At 48.8% G+C, this 17,368-nt stretch overlaps 1 protein-coding gene, 1 long non-coding RNA gene and 1 pseudogene across 4 annotated transcripts in view; 2 read left to right on the top strand and 1 right to left on the bottom strand.

The window, feature by feature from the left end:
* Window positions 1–5,786: 5,786 nt before the first annotated feature.
* LOC140900145 (uncharacterized) lies at window positions 5,787–17,126 on the bottom strand. Of its 3 annotated transcripts, none has more exons than XR_012155567.1 (3): window positions 15,679–17,126; window positions 6,917–8,030; window positions 5,787–6,338 (listed from the first exon to the last, which is right to left on the bottom strand). It is a non-coding gene; the product is annotated as an uncharacterized lncRNA (long non-coding RNA). The 3 variants fall into 3 exon arrangements; XR_012155569.1 differs by having other exon boundaries at window positions 15,710–17,126; XR_012155568.1 differs by having other exon boundaries at window positions 16,633–17,126.
* LOC140900143 (actin-related protein T2-like) lies at window positions 13,864–14,991 on the top strand (annotated as a pseudogene).
* Window positions 16,031–17,368, top strand: part of SSU72 (SSU72 homolog, RNA polymerase II CTD phosphatase) — a 62,001-nt gene continuing 60,663 nt past the window's right edge. The window contains exon 1 of the mRNA XM_073316867.1: window positions 16,031–16,275. Within this exon, the coding sequence (XP_073172968.1) occupies window positions 16,196–16,275 (80 nt within the window). The 5' untranslated portion in view covers window positions 16,031–16,195. The remainder of the gene's footprint in view (window positions 16,276–17,368) is intronic.

Here is a 17,368-nt window from a genome sequence, read left to right as displayed (position 1 = left end):
TCTTGGCCAGGGACAGAACAGGAATGGAGCCTTAGAACTTTTAGTAAGTAATCTAGCTAGGTATGTGTTAGATTATGATTTCTTTAAATGGCTGAGAAAAGAATTGTGCTGAATAGAATAACTATTTCTGTCTGTGTATCTTTTTTGTAACTTAAGGTTTTGCCTAGAGGGGTTCTCTATGTTTTTGAATCTAATTACCCTGTAAGATATCTACCATCCTGATTTTACAGGGGGGATTTCTTTATTTCTATTTACTTCTATTTTTTATTAAAAGTCTTCTTGTAAAACACTGAATGCTTTTTCATTGTTCTCAGATCCAAGGGTTTGGGTCTGTGGTCACCTATGCAAATTGGTGAGGCTTTTTATCCAACATTTCCCAGGAAAGGGGGAGTGCAAGTGTTGGGAGGATTGTTCATTGTTCTTAAGATCCAAGGGTCTGGGTCTGTAGTCACCTAGGCGAATTGGTGAGGCTTTTTACCAAACCTTGTCCAGGAAGTAGGGTGCAAGGTTTTGGGAAGTATTTTGGGGGGAAGGACGCGTCCAAACAGCTCTTCCCCAGTAACCAGTATTAGTTTGGTGGTGGTAGCGGCCATTCCAAGGATAACGGGGGTAATATTTTGTACCTTGGGGAAGTTTTGACCTAAGCTGGTAAAGATAAGCTTAGGAGGGTTTTCATGCAGGTCCCCACATCTGTACCCTAGAGTTCAGAGTGGGGGAGGAACCTTGACAGGACGCATACCGTGGAAACTGCAGCAGACTTTATATACACACAGAGATCATGAAACAATACCTCCTCCACGGTATGCATCCAATGAAGTGAGCTGTAGCTCACGAAAGCTCATGCTCAAATAAATTGGTTAGTCTCTAAGGTGCCACAAGTACTCCTTTTCTTTTTAATAATGAGTGAGGAGCTTGGGGACTGAGTTGGGAGAGAGGTTAAGAGTTCCTGAATACGTCTAGCTTGACTGGGACAGAGATGAGGCGTGAGAGACACGATGAGCCTGATTCTCAGTTACTTCACTTCAGTGCACAGAGTAAAGTGCGGGTGCGGGGGGGGAAGAGGGGTTCAGATGGCTTGAAGGCACCTTTGGGCAGCATATACCTGGGGCAATACAGGGGCCTGCCAAGTTCCCATCACATATTAGAGCATCCTCAGGGCTGCCCTGACTTAGACCCTACTTTCTATTGCTCCCAAAGAGTAGCTAGCTGTAAGCTGAGACTTTCAGCTGCCACGGGGATTAAAGCACATCTCCCCTGAAAGGGCCGAGTCCTGCCCTGAGAGTGGGTAGATTGCTATGGACCTGCTAGGACTTTTACTTTCTCTGTATCATTTAACTTGAGTAATGCTTCCTCCTCCATTCACCCTGATGCAGGACTATGGGAGCCCTGCATGAGAAAGGGTTACTCCCATAATGAAGGATTACAGGCTCAGGCCTCTGTCCTATCACATGCCCTCATAATGCTGACCTTGACGCCTCCTTCCAGGCTTGTTCCAGGCAGGGTTTGGGTGGGCTGTCCGTTTGCTCTCCAAGAAGCTCTCATACGGCCTCTGGGATTGTGTGCCTGGAATATAAAAAGGCAGGCCCTGAAGTGAGCGGTGGAAGAACATCTGCTCAGTGAAGGGGTGATGAGAGAGAGCCACACTAACCCTTCAAACCGATGATTCGGCGTAATAATGACACCAGTGCCTGCCACGGCATCTGTTTGTACTCAGTGAGACAACAACAGCAGTCTTTGACTAGCACCATTCTGGAGCTCTGGACTGGGGGGCGGCAGTTGTGCCCACCCCCCAGTGTGATTAGACAGTGCTAAAGTGTGCTTCCTCAATGATTTAAATGTGGCTGCATTTGTCAGAGTCGGATGGGAGCTGGGAACAATGTAATGGCCAGTATTAAACTGATGGCCACACTTCCTAGCGATTCCAGCTCCAGCATATCGACAGTGCTGATCAGATAAGTCAGAAAAGTGAGGGATAAAGGGAAGCCTGTTTATACCCAGCCTGCCTTGAGGACATCTTATGCTGCTATCCATCGAAGTCTTCCCTTTGGGTATGTCTACACTACGGAATAAGGTCAAATTTATAGAAGTCGGTTTTTTAGAAATCTGTTTTATATATTCGAGTGTGTGTGTCCCCACAGAAAATGCTCTAAGTGCATTAAGTGCATTAACTCGGCGGAGTGCTTCCACAGTACCGAGGCTAGAGTCGACTTCCGGAGCGTTGCACTGTGGGTAGCTATCCCACAGTTCCCGCAGTCTCCGCTGCCCATTGGAATTCTGGGTTGAGATCCCAATGCCTGATGGGGCTAAAACATTGTCGCGGGTGGTTCTGGGTACATATCGTCAGGCCCCCCTTCCCTCCCTCCCTCCCTCCATGAAAGCAAGGGCAGACAATCGTTTCGCGCCTTTTTTCCTGAGTTACCTGTGCAGACGCCATACCACGGCAAGCATGGAGCCCGCTCAGGTAACCATCACCCTATGTCTCCTGGGTGCTGGCAGATGCGGTACGGCATTGCTACACAGTAGCAGCAACCCCTTGCCTTGTGGCAGCAGACGGTACAGTATGACTGGTAGCCGTCATCGTCATGTCCGAGGTGCTCCTGGCCACATCGGCTGGGAGCGCCTGGGCAGACATGGGCGCAGGGACTAAATTTGGAGTGACTTGACCAGGTCATTCTCTTTAGTCCTGCAGTCAGTCCTATTGAACCGTCTTATGGTGAGCGGGCAGGCGATACGGACTGCTAGCAGTCGTACTGTACCATCTTCTGCCGAGCAGCCATGAGATGTGGATGGCATGCAGTCCTTCTGCACCGTCTGCTGCCAGCCAAAGATGTAAAAGATAGATGGAGTGGATCAAAACAAGAAATAGACCAGATTTGTTTTGTACTCATTTGCTTCCCCCCTCCCCTGTCTAGGGGACTCATTCTTCTAGGTCACACTGCAGTCACTCACAGAGAAGGTGCAGCGAGGTAAATCTAGCCATGTATCAATCAGAGGCCAGGCTAACCTCCTTGTTCCCATAAGAACAATAACTTAGGTGCACCATTTCTTATTGGAACCCTCCGTGAAGTCCTGCCTGAAATACTCCTAGATGTAAAGCCACCCCCTTTGTTGATTTTAGCTCCCTGAAGCCAACCCTGTAAGCCGTGTCCTCAGTCGCCCCTCCCGGTGTCAGAGCAATGGCAAACAATCGGGCATCTGAGAGTGCTGTCCAGAGCAGTCACAATGGAGCACTCTGATGGGGCTAAAACATTGTCGCGGGTGGTTCTGGGTACGTATCGTCAGGCCCCCGTTCCCTCCCTCCCTCCGTGAAAGCAAGGGCAGACAATCATTTTGCGCCTTTTTTCCTGAGTTACCTTTGCAGACGCCATACCACAGCAAGCATGGAGCCCGCTCAGGTAACCGTCACCCTATGTCTCCTGGGTGCTGGCAGACGCGGTACGGCTTTGCTGCACAGTAGCAGCAACCCATTGCCTTCTGGCAGCAGACGGTGCAATACGACTGGTAGTCGTCCTCGTCGTGTCTGAGGTGCTCCTGGCCACATCGGCTGGGAGCGCCTGGGCAGACATGGGCGCAGGGACTAAATTTGGAGTGACTTGACCAGGTCATTCTCTTTAGTCCTGCAGTCAGTCCTATTGAACCGTCTTATGGTGAGCGGGCAGGCGATACAGACTGCTAGCAGTCGTACTGTACCATCTTCTGCCAGGCAGGCAAGAGATGAGGATTGCTAGTAGTCGTATTGTACCATCTTCTGCCAGGCAGGCAAGAGATGAGGATGGCTAGCAGTCGTACTGTACCATCTTCTGCCAAGCAGCCATGAGATGTGGATGGCATGCAGTCCTTCTGCACCGTCTGCTGCCAGCCAAAGATGTAAAAGATAGATGGAGTGGGTCAAAACAAGGAATAGACCAGATTTGTTTTGTACTCATTTGCCTCCTCCCCTGTCTAGGGGACTCATTCCTCTAGGTCACACTGCAGTCACTCACAGAGAAGGTGCAGCGAGGTAAATCTAGCCATGTATCAATCAGAGGCCAGGCTAACCTCCTTGTTCCCATAAGAACAATAACTTAGGTGCACCATTTCTTATTGGAACCCTCCGTGAAGTCCTGCCTGAAATACTCCTTGATGTAAAGACACCCCCGTTGTTGATTTTAGCTCCCTGAAGCCAACCCTGTAAGCCGTGTCGTCAGTCACCCCTCCCGGCGTCAGAGCAACGGCAGACAATCGTTCCGTGCCTTTTTTCTGTGCGGACGCCATACCAAGGCAAGCATGGAGGCCGCTCAGCTCACTTTGGCAATTAGGAGCACATTAAACACCACACGCATTATCCAGCAGTATATGCAGCACCAGAACCTGGCAAAGCGATACCGGGCGAGGAGGCGACGTCGGCGCGGTCACGTGAGTGATCAGGACATGGACACAGATTTCTCTGAAAGCATGGGCCCTGCCAAGGCATGCATCATGGTGCTAATGGGGCAGGTTCATGCTGTGGAACGCCGATTCTGGGCTCGGGAAACAAGCACAGACTGGTGGGACCGCATAGTGTTGCAGGTCTGGGACGATTCCCAGTGGCTGCAAAACTTTCGCATGCGTAAGGGCACTTTCATGGAACTTTGTGACTTGCTTTCCCCTGCCCTGAGGCGCATGAATACCAAGATGAGAGCAGCCCTCACAGTTGAGAAGCGAGTGGCGATAGCCCTGTGGAAGCTTGCAACGCCAGACAGCTACCGGTCAGTTGGGAATCAATTTGGAGTGGGCAAATCTACTGTGGGGGCTGCTGTGATGCAAGTAGCCCACGCAATCAAAGATCTGCTGATATCAAGGGTAGTGACCCTGGGAAATGTGCAGGTCATAGTGGATGGCTTTGCTACAATGGGATTCCCTAACTGTGGTGGGGCCATAGACGGAACCCATATCCCTATCTTGGCACCGGAGCACCAAGCCGCCGAGTACATAAACCGCAAGGGGTACTTTTCGATAGTGCTGCAAGCTCTGGTGGATCACAAGGGACGTTTCACCAACATCAACGTGGGATGGCCGGGAAAGGTGCATGATGCTCACATCTTCAGGAAGTCTGGTCTGTTTCAAAAGCTGCAGGAAGGGACTTTATTCCCAGACCAGAAAATAACTGTTGGGGATGTTGAAATGCCTATATGTATCCTTGGGGACCCAGCCTACCCCTTAATGCCATGGCTCATGAAGCCGTACACAGGCAGCCTGGACAGTAGTCAGGAGCTGTTCAACTACAGGCTGAGCAAGTGCAGAATGGTGGTAGACTGTGCATTTGGACGTTTAAAGGCGCGCTGGCGCAGTTTACTGACTCGCTTAGACCTCAGCGAAACCAATATTCCCACTATTATTACTGCTTGCTGTGTGCTCCACAATATCTGTGAGAGTAAGGGGGAGACGTTTATGGCGGGGTGTGAGGTTGAGGCAAATCGCCTGGCTGCTGGTTACGTGCAGCCAGACACCAGGGCGGTTAGAAGAGCACAGGAGGGCGCGGTACGCATCAGAGAAGCTTTGAAAATCAGTTTCATGACTGGCCAGGCTACGGTGTGAAAGTTCTGTTTGTTTCTCCTTGATGAAACCCCCGCCCCTTGGTTCACTCTACTTCCCTGTAAGCTAACCACCCTCCCCTCCTCCCTTCAATCACCGCTTGCAGAGGCAATAAAGTCATTGTTGCTTCACATTCATGCATTCTTTATTCATTCATCACACAAATAGGGGGATGACTACCAAGGTAGCCCAGGAGGGGTGGTGGAGGAGGGAAGGAAAATGCCACACAGCACTTTAAGCACAGCACTTTAAAAGTTTACAACTTTAAAATTTATTGAATGACAGCCTTCTTTTTTTGGGGCAATCCTCTGTGGTGGAGTGGCTGGTTGGCCGGAGGCCCCCCCACCGCGTTCTTGGGCGTCTGGGTGTGGAGGCTATGGAACTTGGGGAGGAGGGCGGTTGGTTACAGAGGGGCTGCAGTGGCAGTCTGTGCTCCAGCTGCCTTTGCTGCAGCTCAACCATACACTGGAGCACACTGGTTTGGTCCTGCAGCAGCCTCAGCATTGAATCCTGCCTCCTCTCATCACGCTGCCGCCACATTTGAGCTTCAGCCCTCTCTTCAGCCCGCCACTTACTCTCTTCAGCTTGCCACCTCTCCTCCCGGTCATTTTGTGCTTTCCTGCACTCTGACATTATTTGCCTCCACGCATTCGTCTGTGCTCTGTCAGTGTGGGAGGACAGCATGAGCTCGGAGAACATTTCATCGCGAGTGCGTTTTTTTTTCTTTCTAAGCTTCACTAGCCTCTGGGAAGGAGAAGATCCTGTGATCATTGAAACACATGCAGCTGGTGGAGAAAAAAAAAGGGACAGCGGTATTTAAAAAGACACATTTTATAAAACAGTGGCTACACTCTTTCAGGGTAAACCTTGCTGTTAACATTACATACATAGCACATGTGCTTTCGTTACAAGGTCGCATTTTGCCTCCTCCCACCGCGTGACTACCCCCTCAACCTTCTCCCCTCCCTGTGGCTAACAGCGGGGAACATTTCTGTTTAGCCACAGGCAAACAGCCCAGCAGAAATGGGCTCCTGCTGAAGAAAAGCACTCTATTTCAACCAGGTGACCATGAATTATATCTCACTCTCCTGAGGATAACACAGAGAGATAAAGAATGGATGTTGTTTGAATGCCAGCAAACATACACTGCAATGCTTTGTTCTACAATGATTCCCGAGTACGTGTTACTGGTCTGGAGTGGTAAAGTGTCCTACCATGAAGGACGCAATAAGGCTGCCCTCCCCAGAAACCTTTTGCAAAGGCTTTAGGACTACATCTAGGAGAACCGCAAATGCCAGGGCAAAGTAATCCTTTCACATGCTTGCTTTTAAACCATGTATGGTATTTTAAAAGGTACACTCACCAGAGGTCCCTTCTCCGCCTGCTGGGTCCAGGAGGCAGCCTTGGGTGGGTTCGGGGGGGTACTGGCTCCAGGTCTAGGGTGAGAAACAGTTCCTGGCTGTCGGGAAAACCGGTTTCTCCGCTTGCTTGCTGTGAGCTGTCTTCTTCGTCCCCAAAACCTGCTTCCGTATTGCCTCCATCTCCATTGAAGGAGTCAAACAACACGGCTGGGGTAGTGGTGGCTGAACCCCCTAAAATGGCATGCAGCTCATCATAGAAGCGGCATGTTTGGGGCTCTGACCCAGAGCGGCTGTTCGCCTCTCTGGTTTTCTGGTAGGCTTGCCTCAGCTCCTTCAGTTTCACGCGGCACTGCTTCGGGTCCCTGTTATGGCCTCTGTCCTTCATGCCCTGGGAGATTTTGACAAAGGTTTTGGCATTTCGAAAACTGGAACGGAGTTCTGATAGCATGGATTCCTCTCCCCAAACAGCGATCAGATCCCGTACCTCCCGTTCGGTCCGTGCTGGAGCTCTTTTGCGATTCTGGGACTCCATCATGGTCACCTGTGCTGATGAGCTCTGCATGGTCACCTGCAGCTTTCCACGCTGGCCAAACAGGAAATGAGATTCCAAAGTTTGCGGTTCTTTTCCTGTCTACCTGGCCAGTGCATCTGAGTTGAGAGTGCTGTCCAGAGCGGTCATAATGGAGCACTCTGGGATAGCTCCTGGAGGCCAATACCATCGAATTGTGTCCACAGTACCCCAAATTCGAGCCGGCAACGTCGATTTAAGCGCTAATCCACTTGTCAGGGGTGGAGTAAGGAAATCGATTTTAAGAGCCCTTTAAGTCGAAATAGAGGGCTTCATTGTGTGGACGGGTGCAGGTTGACATCGATTTAACGCTGCTAAATTCGACCTAAAGTCCTAGTGTAGACCAGGGCTTTGATGTAACTTGGCTGGTGATGGCACATGCATTCCCAAGCAGCTCTCATCACAGGTTCTCCTTTGCGAAACCCTTGTAGGTCAGATGGCAGCATCTCAGATCCAGACAAATGCACTGAGCTTCAGACACAGGCTCTAGAGGGATTTTTAGATCGACTGTGGCTTTAAAGGTACCATCGATCTCTGCTGTCATAGACCTGTCAATAGATAATAGGCTGAGCAAAAACTCCAACTCTAAACACCCTGAACTTTGTGGCTCAGGCTCAAATCATACACGTATGGCCACCCCCGCACCTCTCCCACCCCCGAGAGAGAAAGGGACTTGCACAAGGTCCCACTGTGAATCGGTGGCAGAGCCAGAAACAAACCCAGGAATCCTCGAGCCCTGCTCTGACCACAAGCCAATGCTTCCACGTGCACAATGAAAACAGTCATAACAAGGTTAACAGGGGTTACCCAGAGTTTTATGGGCTGGAGCCGCTCCCTTACTCTTCCTGCTGTGGAAGTCCCGTCCCCCCTGCTCTGACACCCCCACTGTTTTGTGATGCAGCTGATTAAAGCAGCTGACTCGCAGCCTGCAGTCTTGTGACGGGATATTTTGTGTTTGTTGCACTGAGCTGTCCTTTTACAAATCACACCGAGAGCAGTGAGGCTGCACGGGGAGGATTGCTGTGGGGAGGGGAAGGAATGGAACACCCCTGCCCCCACCCCCAATTTTTGAATGGCAGCAGACCAGTTCCCCAACAGCTGGTGCAGCCTTGGCACTGCAGTGGCACCAGTGGCCAACAGTGCATTGCCATCTGGGGCAAGAATGCCCAGGGCCCTCCCGCCCATAGTCACAGATGTGCTGATGTTGCCTTCCCCTCCCCAGCTGCCAAACCTCCCTGCTTGCTGAGGTGCATGGAACATGCTGTACAGATGAAGAACTATGAGAATGCTCAAATCCCCAGGCTCTGTGAGCTAAACTCACACATATCTGGGTAGGAGGGGATCTGATTGTACCACCCTGCCTGCTGGCCTAGGGCATGAGTTCTTCCTAGCAAGGGAGGACAAATGCAGAGAAGGAAATGCATGTGGATTTCTTCAGAAGAGCACTTTCCAATGAGAAGGAATCAGCTTCTCTTTCCCTCCGAAGCCTCATCAGCATTACCCAAGCTGCTGACGTGACCGAATGCTGAAAAAGAGTTGTCTGACTCCAGAGTCTTAAGGATGCTGATGGAGAAGAAATAAAAAAAGGCCACACCCATAAAGATGAAAAACACCCCTCCCTGGCACTACTGAGGTAGCACTTCTACATCAAGGAGTCTTCTGCTTGCTTTTAGCCCTTTCAATAAATTGCTGACCTTTTTGGATTTAAAAAATCAAGCAGAAGCAAGAGTCATAAAGCCAAAAGAAGACGTTTTCTTATGTAAACAAGCAGGAGCAGTTCTCGTCAGTTTAACTTTCTGATTTTCAAGCACTCACCATAATGTCCTAGGCTACAGAGTATCAGAGGGGTGGCCGTGTTCGTCTGTATCCCCAAAAACAATGAGGAGACTGGTGGCATCTTAAAGATTAACAGATTTATTTGGGCATAAGCTTTCGTGGGGAAAAAACCCACTTCTTCAGATGCATGGGGGCTGCAGAGGAAGTTTTAAATAAAAACTTTGAATAATTAAATATTTATTTTCATACTAGGTTTGTTCAGGTCTTATAAAGATCACCAGTTGCCTGAAAGAGAGTCCCTTTAAATTGGAAAGCATGCAATCCAGCACTTCAAAAAAGTTTGTGTTCTTTTGTTTTTTAATACTTGTATAGACAATTGAAATCAAAAGAGTAGATTTTTTTCAAGGCTCAAATGGCACTTAGGCACTCAATTCCCATTTATGAAAATCTACCCCAAAGTCTCCTTCACTGATGTTGTCCTTTTTCCTTTTGGCAAAGACTTATATACAGATTATCTCCCACTTGTGTTTCTAATGGAGCTTGAAATGGCTTTGTTCTTATTATTCTTGTTGTGCATATGCTAATTAAAAGCCAAATCAACAAATGTTTGCACAAATAAGACAGATCTATGACAAGACAATAAGACTGATCTTAGGGATTTCAGTACCTATCTGGACTTAGAATTGCAGACTTGGAGGGCATAAAGATGTTGTAGGGAGGAGGGTTTTAGGTTTACTGGGAACTGGGGAACCTTTGGGGAAAGGAAGAGCCTATGCAGGAAGGATGGGCTGCACCTAACCCAAAATGGAACCAGATGGCTGGAGTGTAAAATTGAAAAAGTTGGAAAGGATTGTTTTAAACTAAGGGATTGGGGAAAGCTGGCAGATGTGGATGGTCACACGACCTGAGCGGAGGCATCCCTTAGGGATGAATTTATTAAAGGGGGAAGAGTAGCACTGGAATTGAATTGGAATTAATTTGCAAACTGGATACAATTAACTTAGGCTTGAATAAAGACTGGGAGTGGATGTGTCATTACACAAAGTAAAACTATTTCCCCATGTTTATTCCCGCCCTACTGTTCTTGTCAACTGCTGGAAATGGCCCAACTTGATTATCACTACAAAAGGTTCCCCCACACCCTCCTGCGGGTAATAGCTCACCTTTCCTGATCACTCTTGTTACAGTCTGTATGGTAACACCCATTGTTTCATGTTCTCTGTGTATATAAAATCTCCCCACTGTATTTTCCACTGTATGCATCCGATGAAGTGAGCTGTAGCTCACGAAAGTTTACTCTCTAATAAATTTGTTAGTCTCTAAGCTGCCACAAGTCCTCCTTTTTTTTTTTAAAAGGGGGAAGTCTATCGCCTAGTAAAGAGGATTGAAAAGAAGTTGGTAAATTACAGGTGGGAGTTAGCGAGGAACAGTCATTTAAACACAACTCATGAAGGCAAGCAACTGAATATAGACAAATGGACAAGTGCTGATATACAAATGCTAGAAGTCTAACTACTAAGATGGGTTTCAGAGTAACAGCCGTGTTAGTCTGTATTCGCAAAAAGAAAAGGAGGACTTGTGGCACCTTAGAGACTAACCAATTTATTTGAGCATAAGCTTTTGTGAGCTACAGCTCACTTCATCGGATGCATCCTGTGGAAAGTGTAGAAGATCTTTTTATACACACAAAGCATGGAAAAAATACCCCGCCCCCCAGACCCCACTCTCCTGCTGGTAATAGCCCATCCAAAGTGACCACTCTCTTTACAATGTGTATGATAATCAAGGTGGACCATTTCCAGCACAAATCCAGGTTTTCTCACCCCGCCCTTTTTTTTTTTCCAAAAACCACACACACAAACTCACTCTCCTGCTGGTAATAGCTTATCCAAAAGTGACCACTCTCCTTACAATGTGTATGAAAATCATGGTGGGACATTTCCAGCACAAATACAGGTTTTCTCACCCTCCGCCTCCCCCCCAACAAACTCACTCTCCTGCTGGTAATAGCCCATCCAAAGTGACCACTCTCTTTACAATGTGCATGATAATCACACCTTGATTATCATGCACATTGTAAAGAGAGTGATCACTTTGGATGGGCTATTACCAGCAGGAGAGTGAGTTGGGGGGGGGGGCGGAGGGTGAGAAAACCTGGATTTGTGCTGGAAATGGCCCATCTTGATTTTCATACACATTGTAAGGAGAGTGGTCACTTTAGATAAGCTATTACCAGCAGGAGAGTGAGTTTGTGTGTGTGGTTTTTGGAAAAAAAGGGGGGGTGTGAGAGAACCTGGATTTGTGCTGGAAATGGCCCACCTTGTTTATCATACACATTGTAAAGAGAGTTGTCACTTTGGATGGGCTATTACCAGCAGGAGAGTGAGTTTGTGGGGGGGTGGGTGGTGAGAAAACCTGGATTTGTGCTGGAAATGGCCCAACTTGATTATCATACACATTGTAAGGAGAGTGATCACTTTAGATAAGCTATTACCAGCAGGAGAGTGGGGTGGGAGGAGGTATTGTTTCATGGTCTCTGTGTATATAATGTCTTCTGCAGTTTCCACAGTATGCATCCGATGAAGTGAGCTGTAGCTCACGAAAGCTTATGCTCAAATAAATTGGTTAGTCTCTAAGGTGCCACAAGTACTCCTTTTCTTTCTACTAAGATGGGTGGATTAGAATGCCTGGCATTAAATGAGCATATTGATATAATCGGCATCACAGAAACTTGGTGGAATGAGGATAATCAGCGGTATGTGGAAATACCAGGGTACAAAATATATAGGAATGACAGAGTAGGTAGTGCTGGTCGGGGAGTGGCTCTATATGAGTAAGAAAGCATAAAGTCCAATACAGTAAAAATCTTAAATAAATCAAACAATACCATAGACTCTGTAGGGATAGAAATTCCATGCTTGGCTAAGAGGATAGTAGTAAGAACATACTAGCAACCACCAGACCAGGGTGGTGACTGTGATTGTGAAATGCTCAGGGAGATTAGAGAGGCTACAAAGGCAGAAAACGCAACAATAATGGGGGATTTCAACTATCCTCATTTTGACTGGGAACATGTCACCTCAGGAAGGGATGCAGAGATGAAATTTCTAGACACATTAAATGACTCCTCTTTGAGGCACCTAGTCCTGGAACCCACAACTGGAGAGAAGTCCTAAGTGGAGTACAGGATCTGATCCAAGAGGTGAATACAGCTGAACTGCTCTGTAATAGGCAGCAGGTTTAAAATAAACAAAAGAAAGTATGTCTTCACAGAGCCAACCTTTGGAACTCATTGCCAGGGGATGTTGTGAATGCCAAAAGTATAACTGGGCTCAAAAAAGAATGAGATAAATTCATGGAGCATAGGTCCATCAATGGCTATTAGCCAAGATGGTCAGAGACACAACCACATGCTCTGGGTGTCCCTAAACCTCCAACTACCAGAAGCTGGGTTTGGAGGACAGGGGATGGATCACTCAAAATTGCCCTGTTCTGTTCATTCCCTCTGGCCACTGTCAGAGACAGGATACTGGGCTAGATGGACAATTGTCTGACCCAGTGGGGCTATTCTTATGTTTGTACAAAGAATTACTCTACTTACAAAGTTGAATGATTGTAAGAGCAGGTGTTTTTTTGGATTTACTTAAATTAGACAAACCACTGGGTCTTCCACAGAGCTCCGTGCAGAAGGAGCCTTAAGTCCATGCAGATCTCTTTGCAGAACAAAGGCCTGATATAGGAGTGGGATAAACACAGCAGGAGTACGTTCAGTCTGGTCTGAGGGGCCATGCTCCCGCAGCTCAGTCCTCCCACAGTCCAAGCTGAACTCTATTACAGAGCAACCCAGTTCATTTGGGCCTCCATCTTTAAATGCCCATCCATGCCAATTTTGCTGACCTGGCTTTAATTTATTGTCAATGTACCTCTGTTGCCCCCGGCACCTTTGCTTGGATAAGGACCCTCAAGAGGCAAAAGCAGATAGCTGCAACTGTGTCAGATATAGACTCTGCCATGAGCAGACTGGAAAAGTTTTCAAATTCATGCTTATCTTTTTGGATTGTCTGGGAGGCAACATAGTCAGTGCAGGCAACCTGGGTATCAGGACTCTAGCTTCATAGATGGTCAAAAGAGACCATTAATGATCATCTAGTCAACTCCTGTATAACACCGGCCAGAGAACTTGGCACAATAATTCCCACATGAAGCCCATAATTTGTGGCTGAGCTACAGCATATTTCTGAACAAGGTTCTGTTCCTGATTTGGGAAGGGCAGATGGTCTAGTGATCAGAGTAGAGGACTGGAACCATGGGCTCTACCCCTAGATCTGTCTCTAGTATCCTTTGTGACCTCAGGTAAGTTACTTAACCTCTGTGTTCCTTGATTTTCCATCTGTAAAATGGGGATAATATTTTCCTACTTTTGTAAAGAGCTTCGGGATCCTTGGATGGAATGCACTATCAAAATTTAGTGTGGTTATTATTGTTTTGTGACCTCAGGAATCTAGAATATTTATCCCTGAACATTCTAACTTCACTAAATTTCCAAAAAACCAAAACCAAGCCCCAGCGCCAACCTCAGCAGCTTCATTCTCTCTTCCTGCTGTAATGTTTGATTAAAAAATCTTACAAACCTGAGCTGTGATTTTTGACAATGGATCCGGTCATGTAAAGCTGGCATTGCAGGAGAGATGACATCAAGATCTGTCATTATTTCAGTGGTTGGTCACCCTAAAGTGAAAGCAGTTGTGCCTGGAGATGGTCAGGAGGAATACTATGTTGGAGAAGAAGCCCTGTCCAAGTTGGAGGACCTTATCTTTGAAATATCCTATTGACCATGGCAGGGCTGCATCTTGAGATGACGTGGAGAAGCTCTGGAGACACATCTAGGCGTGTGAGCTTAGAACAGATGCCAGCGAGAGGCCAGTGCTAAAGAGCAAGCCCCCTCTGAATCCCCTTCACAATTGAGAAAAAATAACTGAGCTGATGTTTGAGCATTTTAAGGTACCAGGTCTGTATCTATCTGTGCAGGTGACATTGGCATTGTATGTCATACCACTGGAATGGTAATGGACAGTGGAGATGGAGTTACCCATGCAGTGCCCATCTATGAAGGACACTGCTTACCTCATGCTGTTTCCAGGCTGGATGTTGCAGGCAGGGATATCACTGAATACCTCATGAGGCTCCTCTCGACAAGTGGCTGTTCTCTCATGAGCAGGGCTAAGAGAAATATGGTGAACTGTCAGATATCAAGGAAAAGTCCTGCTATGTGGCTTTAGACCCCAGCCAAGAGATTAAGAAGAAGTCAGAGGAGGTCCTGAGAGATTATAAACTTCCTGATGGAAATGCCATCAAAATTGGTCTTCACCTCTGCAGAGCACCAGAAAATCTTTTCACGTAGCATTGGCATTGATACACCCAGAGCTTCATACTCTGATTTCCAACAGAGTTACAAAGCGTGATGGGGATATTTGCCTGCATCTGTATCGCAATGTGGTATTGGCTGGTGGCTCATCCCTTTTTCAGGGACTAAATGAGAGGCTGTTTAAAGAGATAGAGCAGCAAGTCCGTAAAGGAGTTCATGTAAGGATTGTAGCCCTGCCAGACAGGAAGTGCTCTGTGCAGATGGGAGCTTCCATCATTACTTACCTGGCATCCTTCATGCCAATGTGGATCACTGTTTGGGACTACAAAGAATAAGGACCTTCTGTTATGCACAGAAAATGCTTTTAAGAGGTCTCAGGTTAGAGTTGAATTGTGTCAGCTACCATTGAGAATTGCACTGAAGACTTAACTGGAAAAAAAAGTTGTCCCGTGATGGTGATTGAATAAAAGTGAAAAAGTGCATTAAATGATCTTTGCAGTGTTGTTATAGCTGTGTTGGTCCCAGAATATTAGAGAGACAAGGCGGTTGAGGTACTATCTTTTATTGGACCAACTTCTGACAGTGAGAGAGACAAGCTTTCAAGTTACACAGAGCTACAGGACCTGAAGAAGAGCTCTGTGTAGCTCAGAAGCTTGTCTCTTTCACCAACCAAAGATATTACCTCACTCACCTTGTCTCTCTGTGGTATTTATAAGGTGCTCATCATCTTGGAATCTATGGTATTAGTAGTTATTATAGCCTAAAAAAAGGATGCTCTGGGGGATAAACTGATCACTACAATTGTCAGATAGGAATTATCCCCCCACCCTCTTGTTCCCCCTCCCTGCCCCTGGCTTTGCACTCTGTGTAATCATTTGTGTCCCTGCCAAATGTGTGCCAGATGCCTCAGTATTAGGATTGTAAATTTAAATGGCTGCATGAGGGTCAGGGCAATGGCGAATCAGGGCCTTTTTCTATAAGAAAGTGAGTTCTAGAGAGTTTCCCTACTGAGACTGTCACTTAGTGCCAGAGGCTTTTCTGATGGTATCACCTACCCTTTAGGGACTAGGCAAACTCATTTCTCACCAGCTCCAAAGTGTGCCTGGCTTTTATGTCTGAGAGCCTGGGTGGGATTCGAACCGCTGTCCAAAAGGCAATTCATTCTGAAGCACATTCTCTGCCTCCTCCCCTGGGCATGGCACAGAGCGCTGGCAGGCCCTCTTGCTCCACTAGGGCGGCGCTGTCACACTTGTGCTTCTCCTTTCTATGACTGGCGGCCCCTCGCTCTGGTGTAACGCTCACGGATCCGTCTTCTCTATGGCTGGCGGACCTTCCCTGCGGTGGCGCTCTCTCTTTCGGCCCGCCTCTCGATGGTATGCGAAGGGCTCCGCTCTCGCGCGGTCTCTATGGTTAGGGGAAGCAGGTCGACGCTGCCCCTGGTGACACGTCCCGGCGCCGCCCGTCGTTGGCTCTGGCCGCCATTTTATGTGAGCCGCAGCCGGAGCCGGACGGCCGGGACCAGAGGAGTCACGATACCGGCGGAGGGGAGCTGGGCCTCTTCCGCGTCCCGCCATGCCCTCCTCGCCGCTCCGGGTGGCCGTGGTGTGCTCCAGCAACCAGAACCGCAGCATGGAGGCGCACAACATCCTTAGGTAACCGGGGCCTGCCCGTCACTCCCCCTTCCCCGGGACCGGGCCTGCCCGGCCCTGCCCGTCGTGGCCCCTTCCCTCGCCGAGGCCGCCCCTCGTCTTCCCCACGCACGGGGGCTGCTCGCCGCCGCGTCTGCCCTGGGGCCTGCCCCGGACCGGATCCCCCCGCCCCTGCACCGGGCCCAGCCCGCTATCCTGGGGGAGGCTCGTAATCTTCTCCGGCGACTGAGCCTCCCGGCCCTGGGCACTCCCCAGCCGGCGTCCCCCTCCCGCCCGCTTCCCTTTGCCCGAGCCACCTGGGCTCGGCCCCGCTGGAGCCCGGCCCGGGGGCGGGTTTGAACCGCTCCTTGTGAGACTGACCCCGGTTCCTGGTCTCCATCGGGTCTCGCCCCCGTATTGACATGGGGCGGGGGGGGCGGTTCGGTTCACACTCTCGCCGGAAGAGATCGACGGGGCCCCACCTCCGCTGGCCTCGCTCAAGTCCCGGGCTGGGTTAATCTCCTTGGCCAGGGGTCTGGGCCCTATCCCGGCTTCCCCGGGCTGCTCCGCCCCTCTGATAAGGCTGGCCCGGTCCCAGGGCTCTGGCGGAGCATTAACATCCGCATCTCCCCCCCCCACAACAACCCCATGCTTGCCGGCCCGGAGCAATCCCATGGGCTGGCTTCTGGGGGGCTCGGCAGCCTAAAACCAACCTGCCCCGGCGTCATCCGCCCTCTCTGAATACACCGGCGGGATTCAGAGACTCGAGCCCCCTCTCGCTGGCTTGTTAGAGGGACACTGGACAGGCCGCTCAGCTCTGAACGTTCAATTTCCCCTTCAGGAATATGGCCGCTCGCATAGTTAGTGCTGCCAATGTTTTCAACTCTTCACTTAGTTTAGAGCGGAAAATACACGAGAGAGACCGAAAGGAGGGAGGAAAAAAGTGATGAGCCAGAAAGTGTGTTTGTTGAAGCTCCCTTATCTAGCACAAGGAAGTAATCTAGGTCTTGGCTTAAAATCACTTGAAAGGAAAGTTTAGGAATAAACTGAGGAATGTATTTAAAATGTTTTAAAGCACACATGGCACGTGATCAATAAAATATCTCTCTGGTGGTGG

Source organism: Lepidochelys kempii, chromosome 18 (genome assembly GCF_965140265.1).
Source record: "Lepidochelys kempii isolate rLepKem1 chromosome 18, rLepKem1.hap2, whole genome shotgun sequence".
Classification (NCBI taxonomy): domain Eukaryota; kingdom Metazoa; phylum Chordata; order Testudines; family Cheloniidae; genus Lepidochelys; species Lepidochelys kempii.
This window is presented reverse-complemented; position numbering and strand designations above follow the sequence as displayed.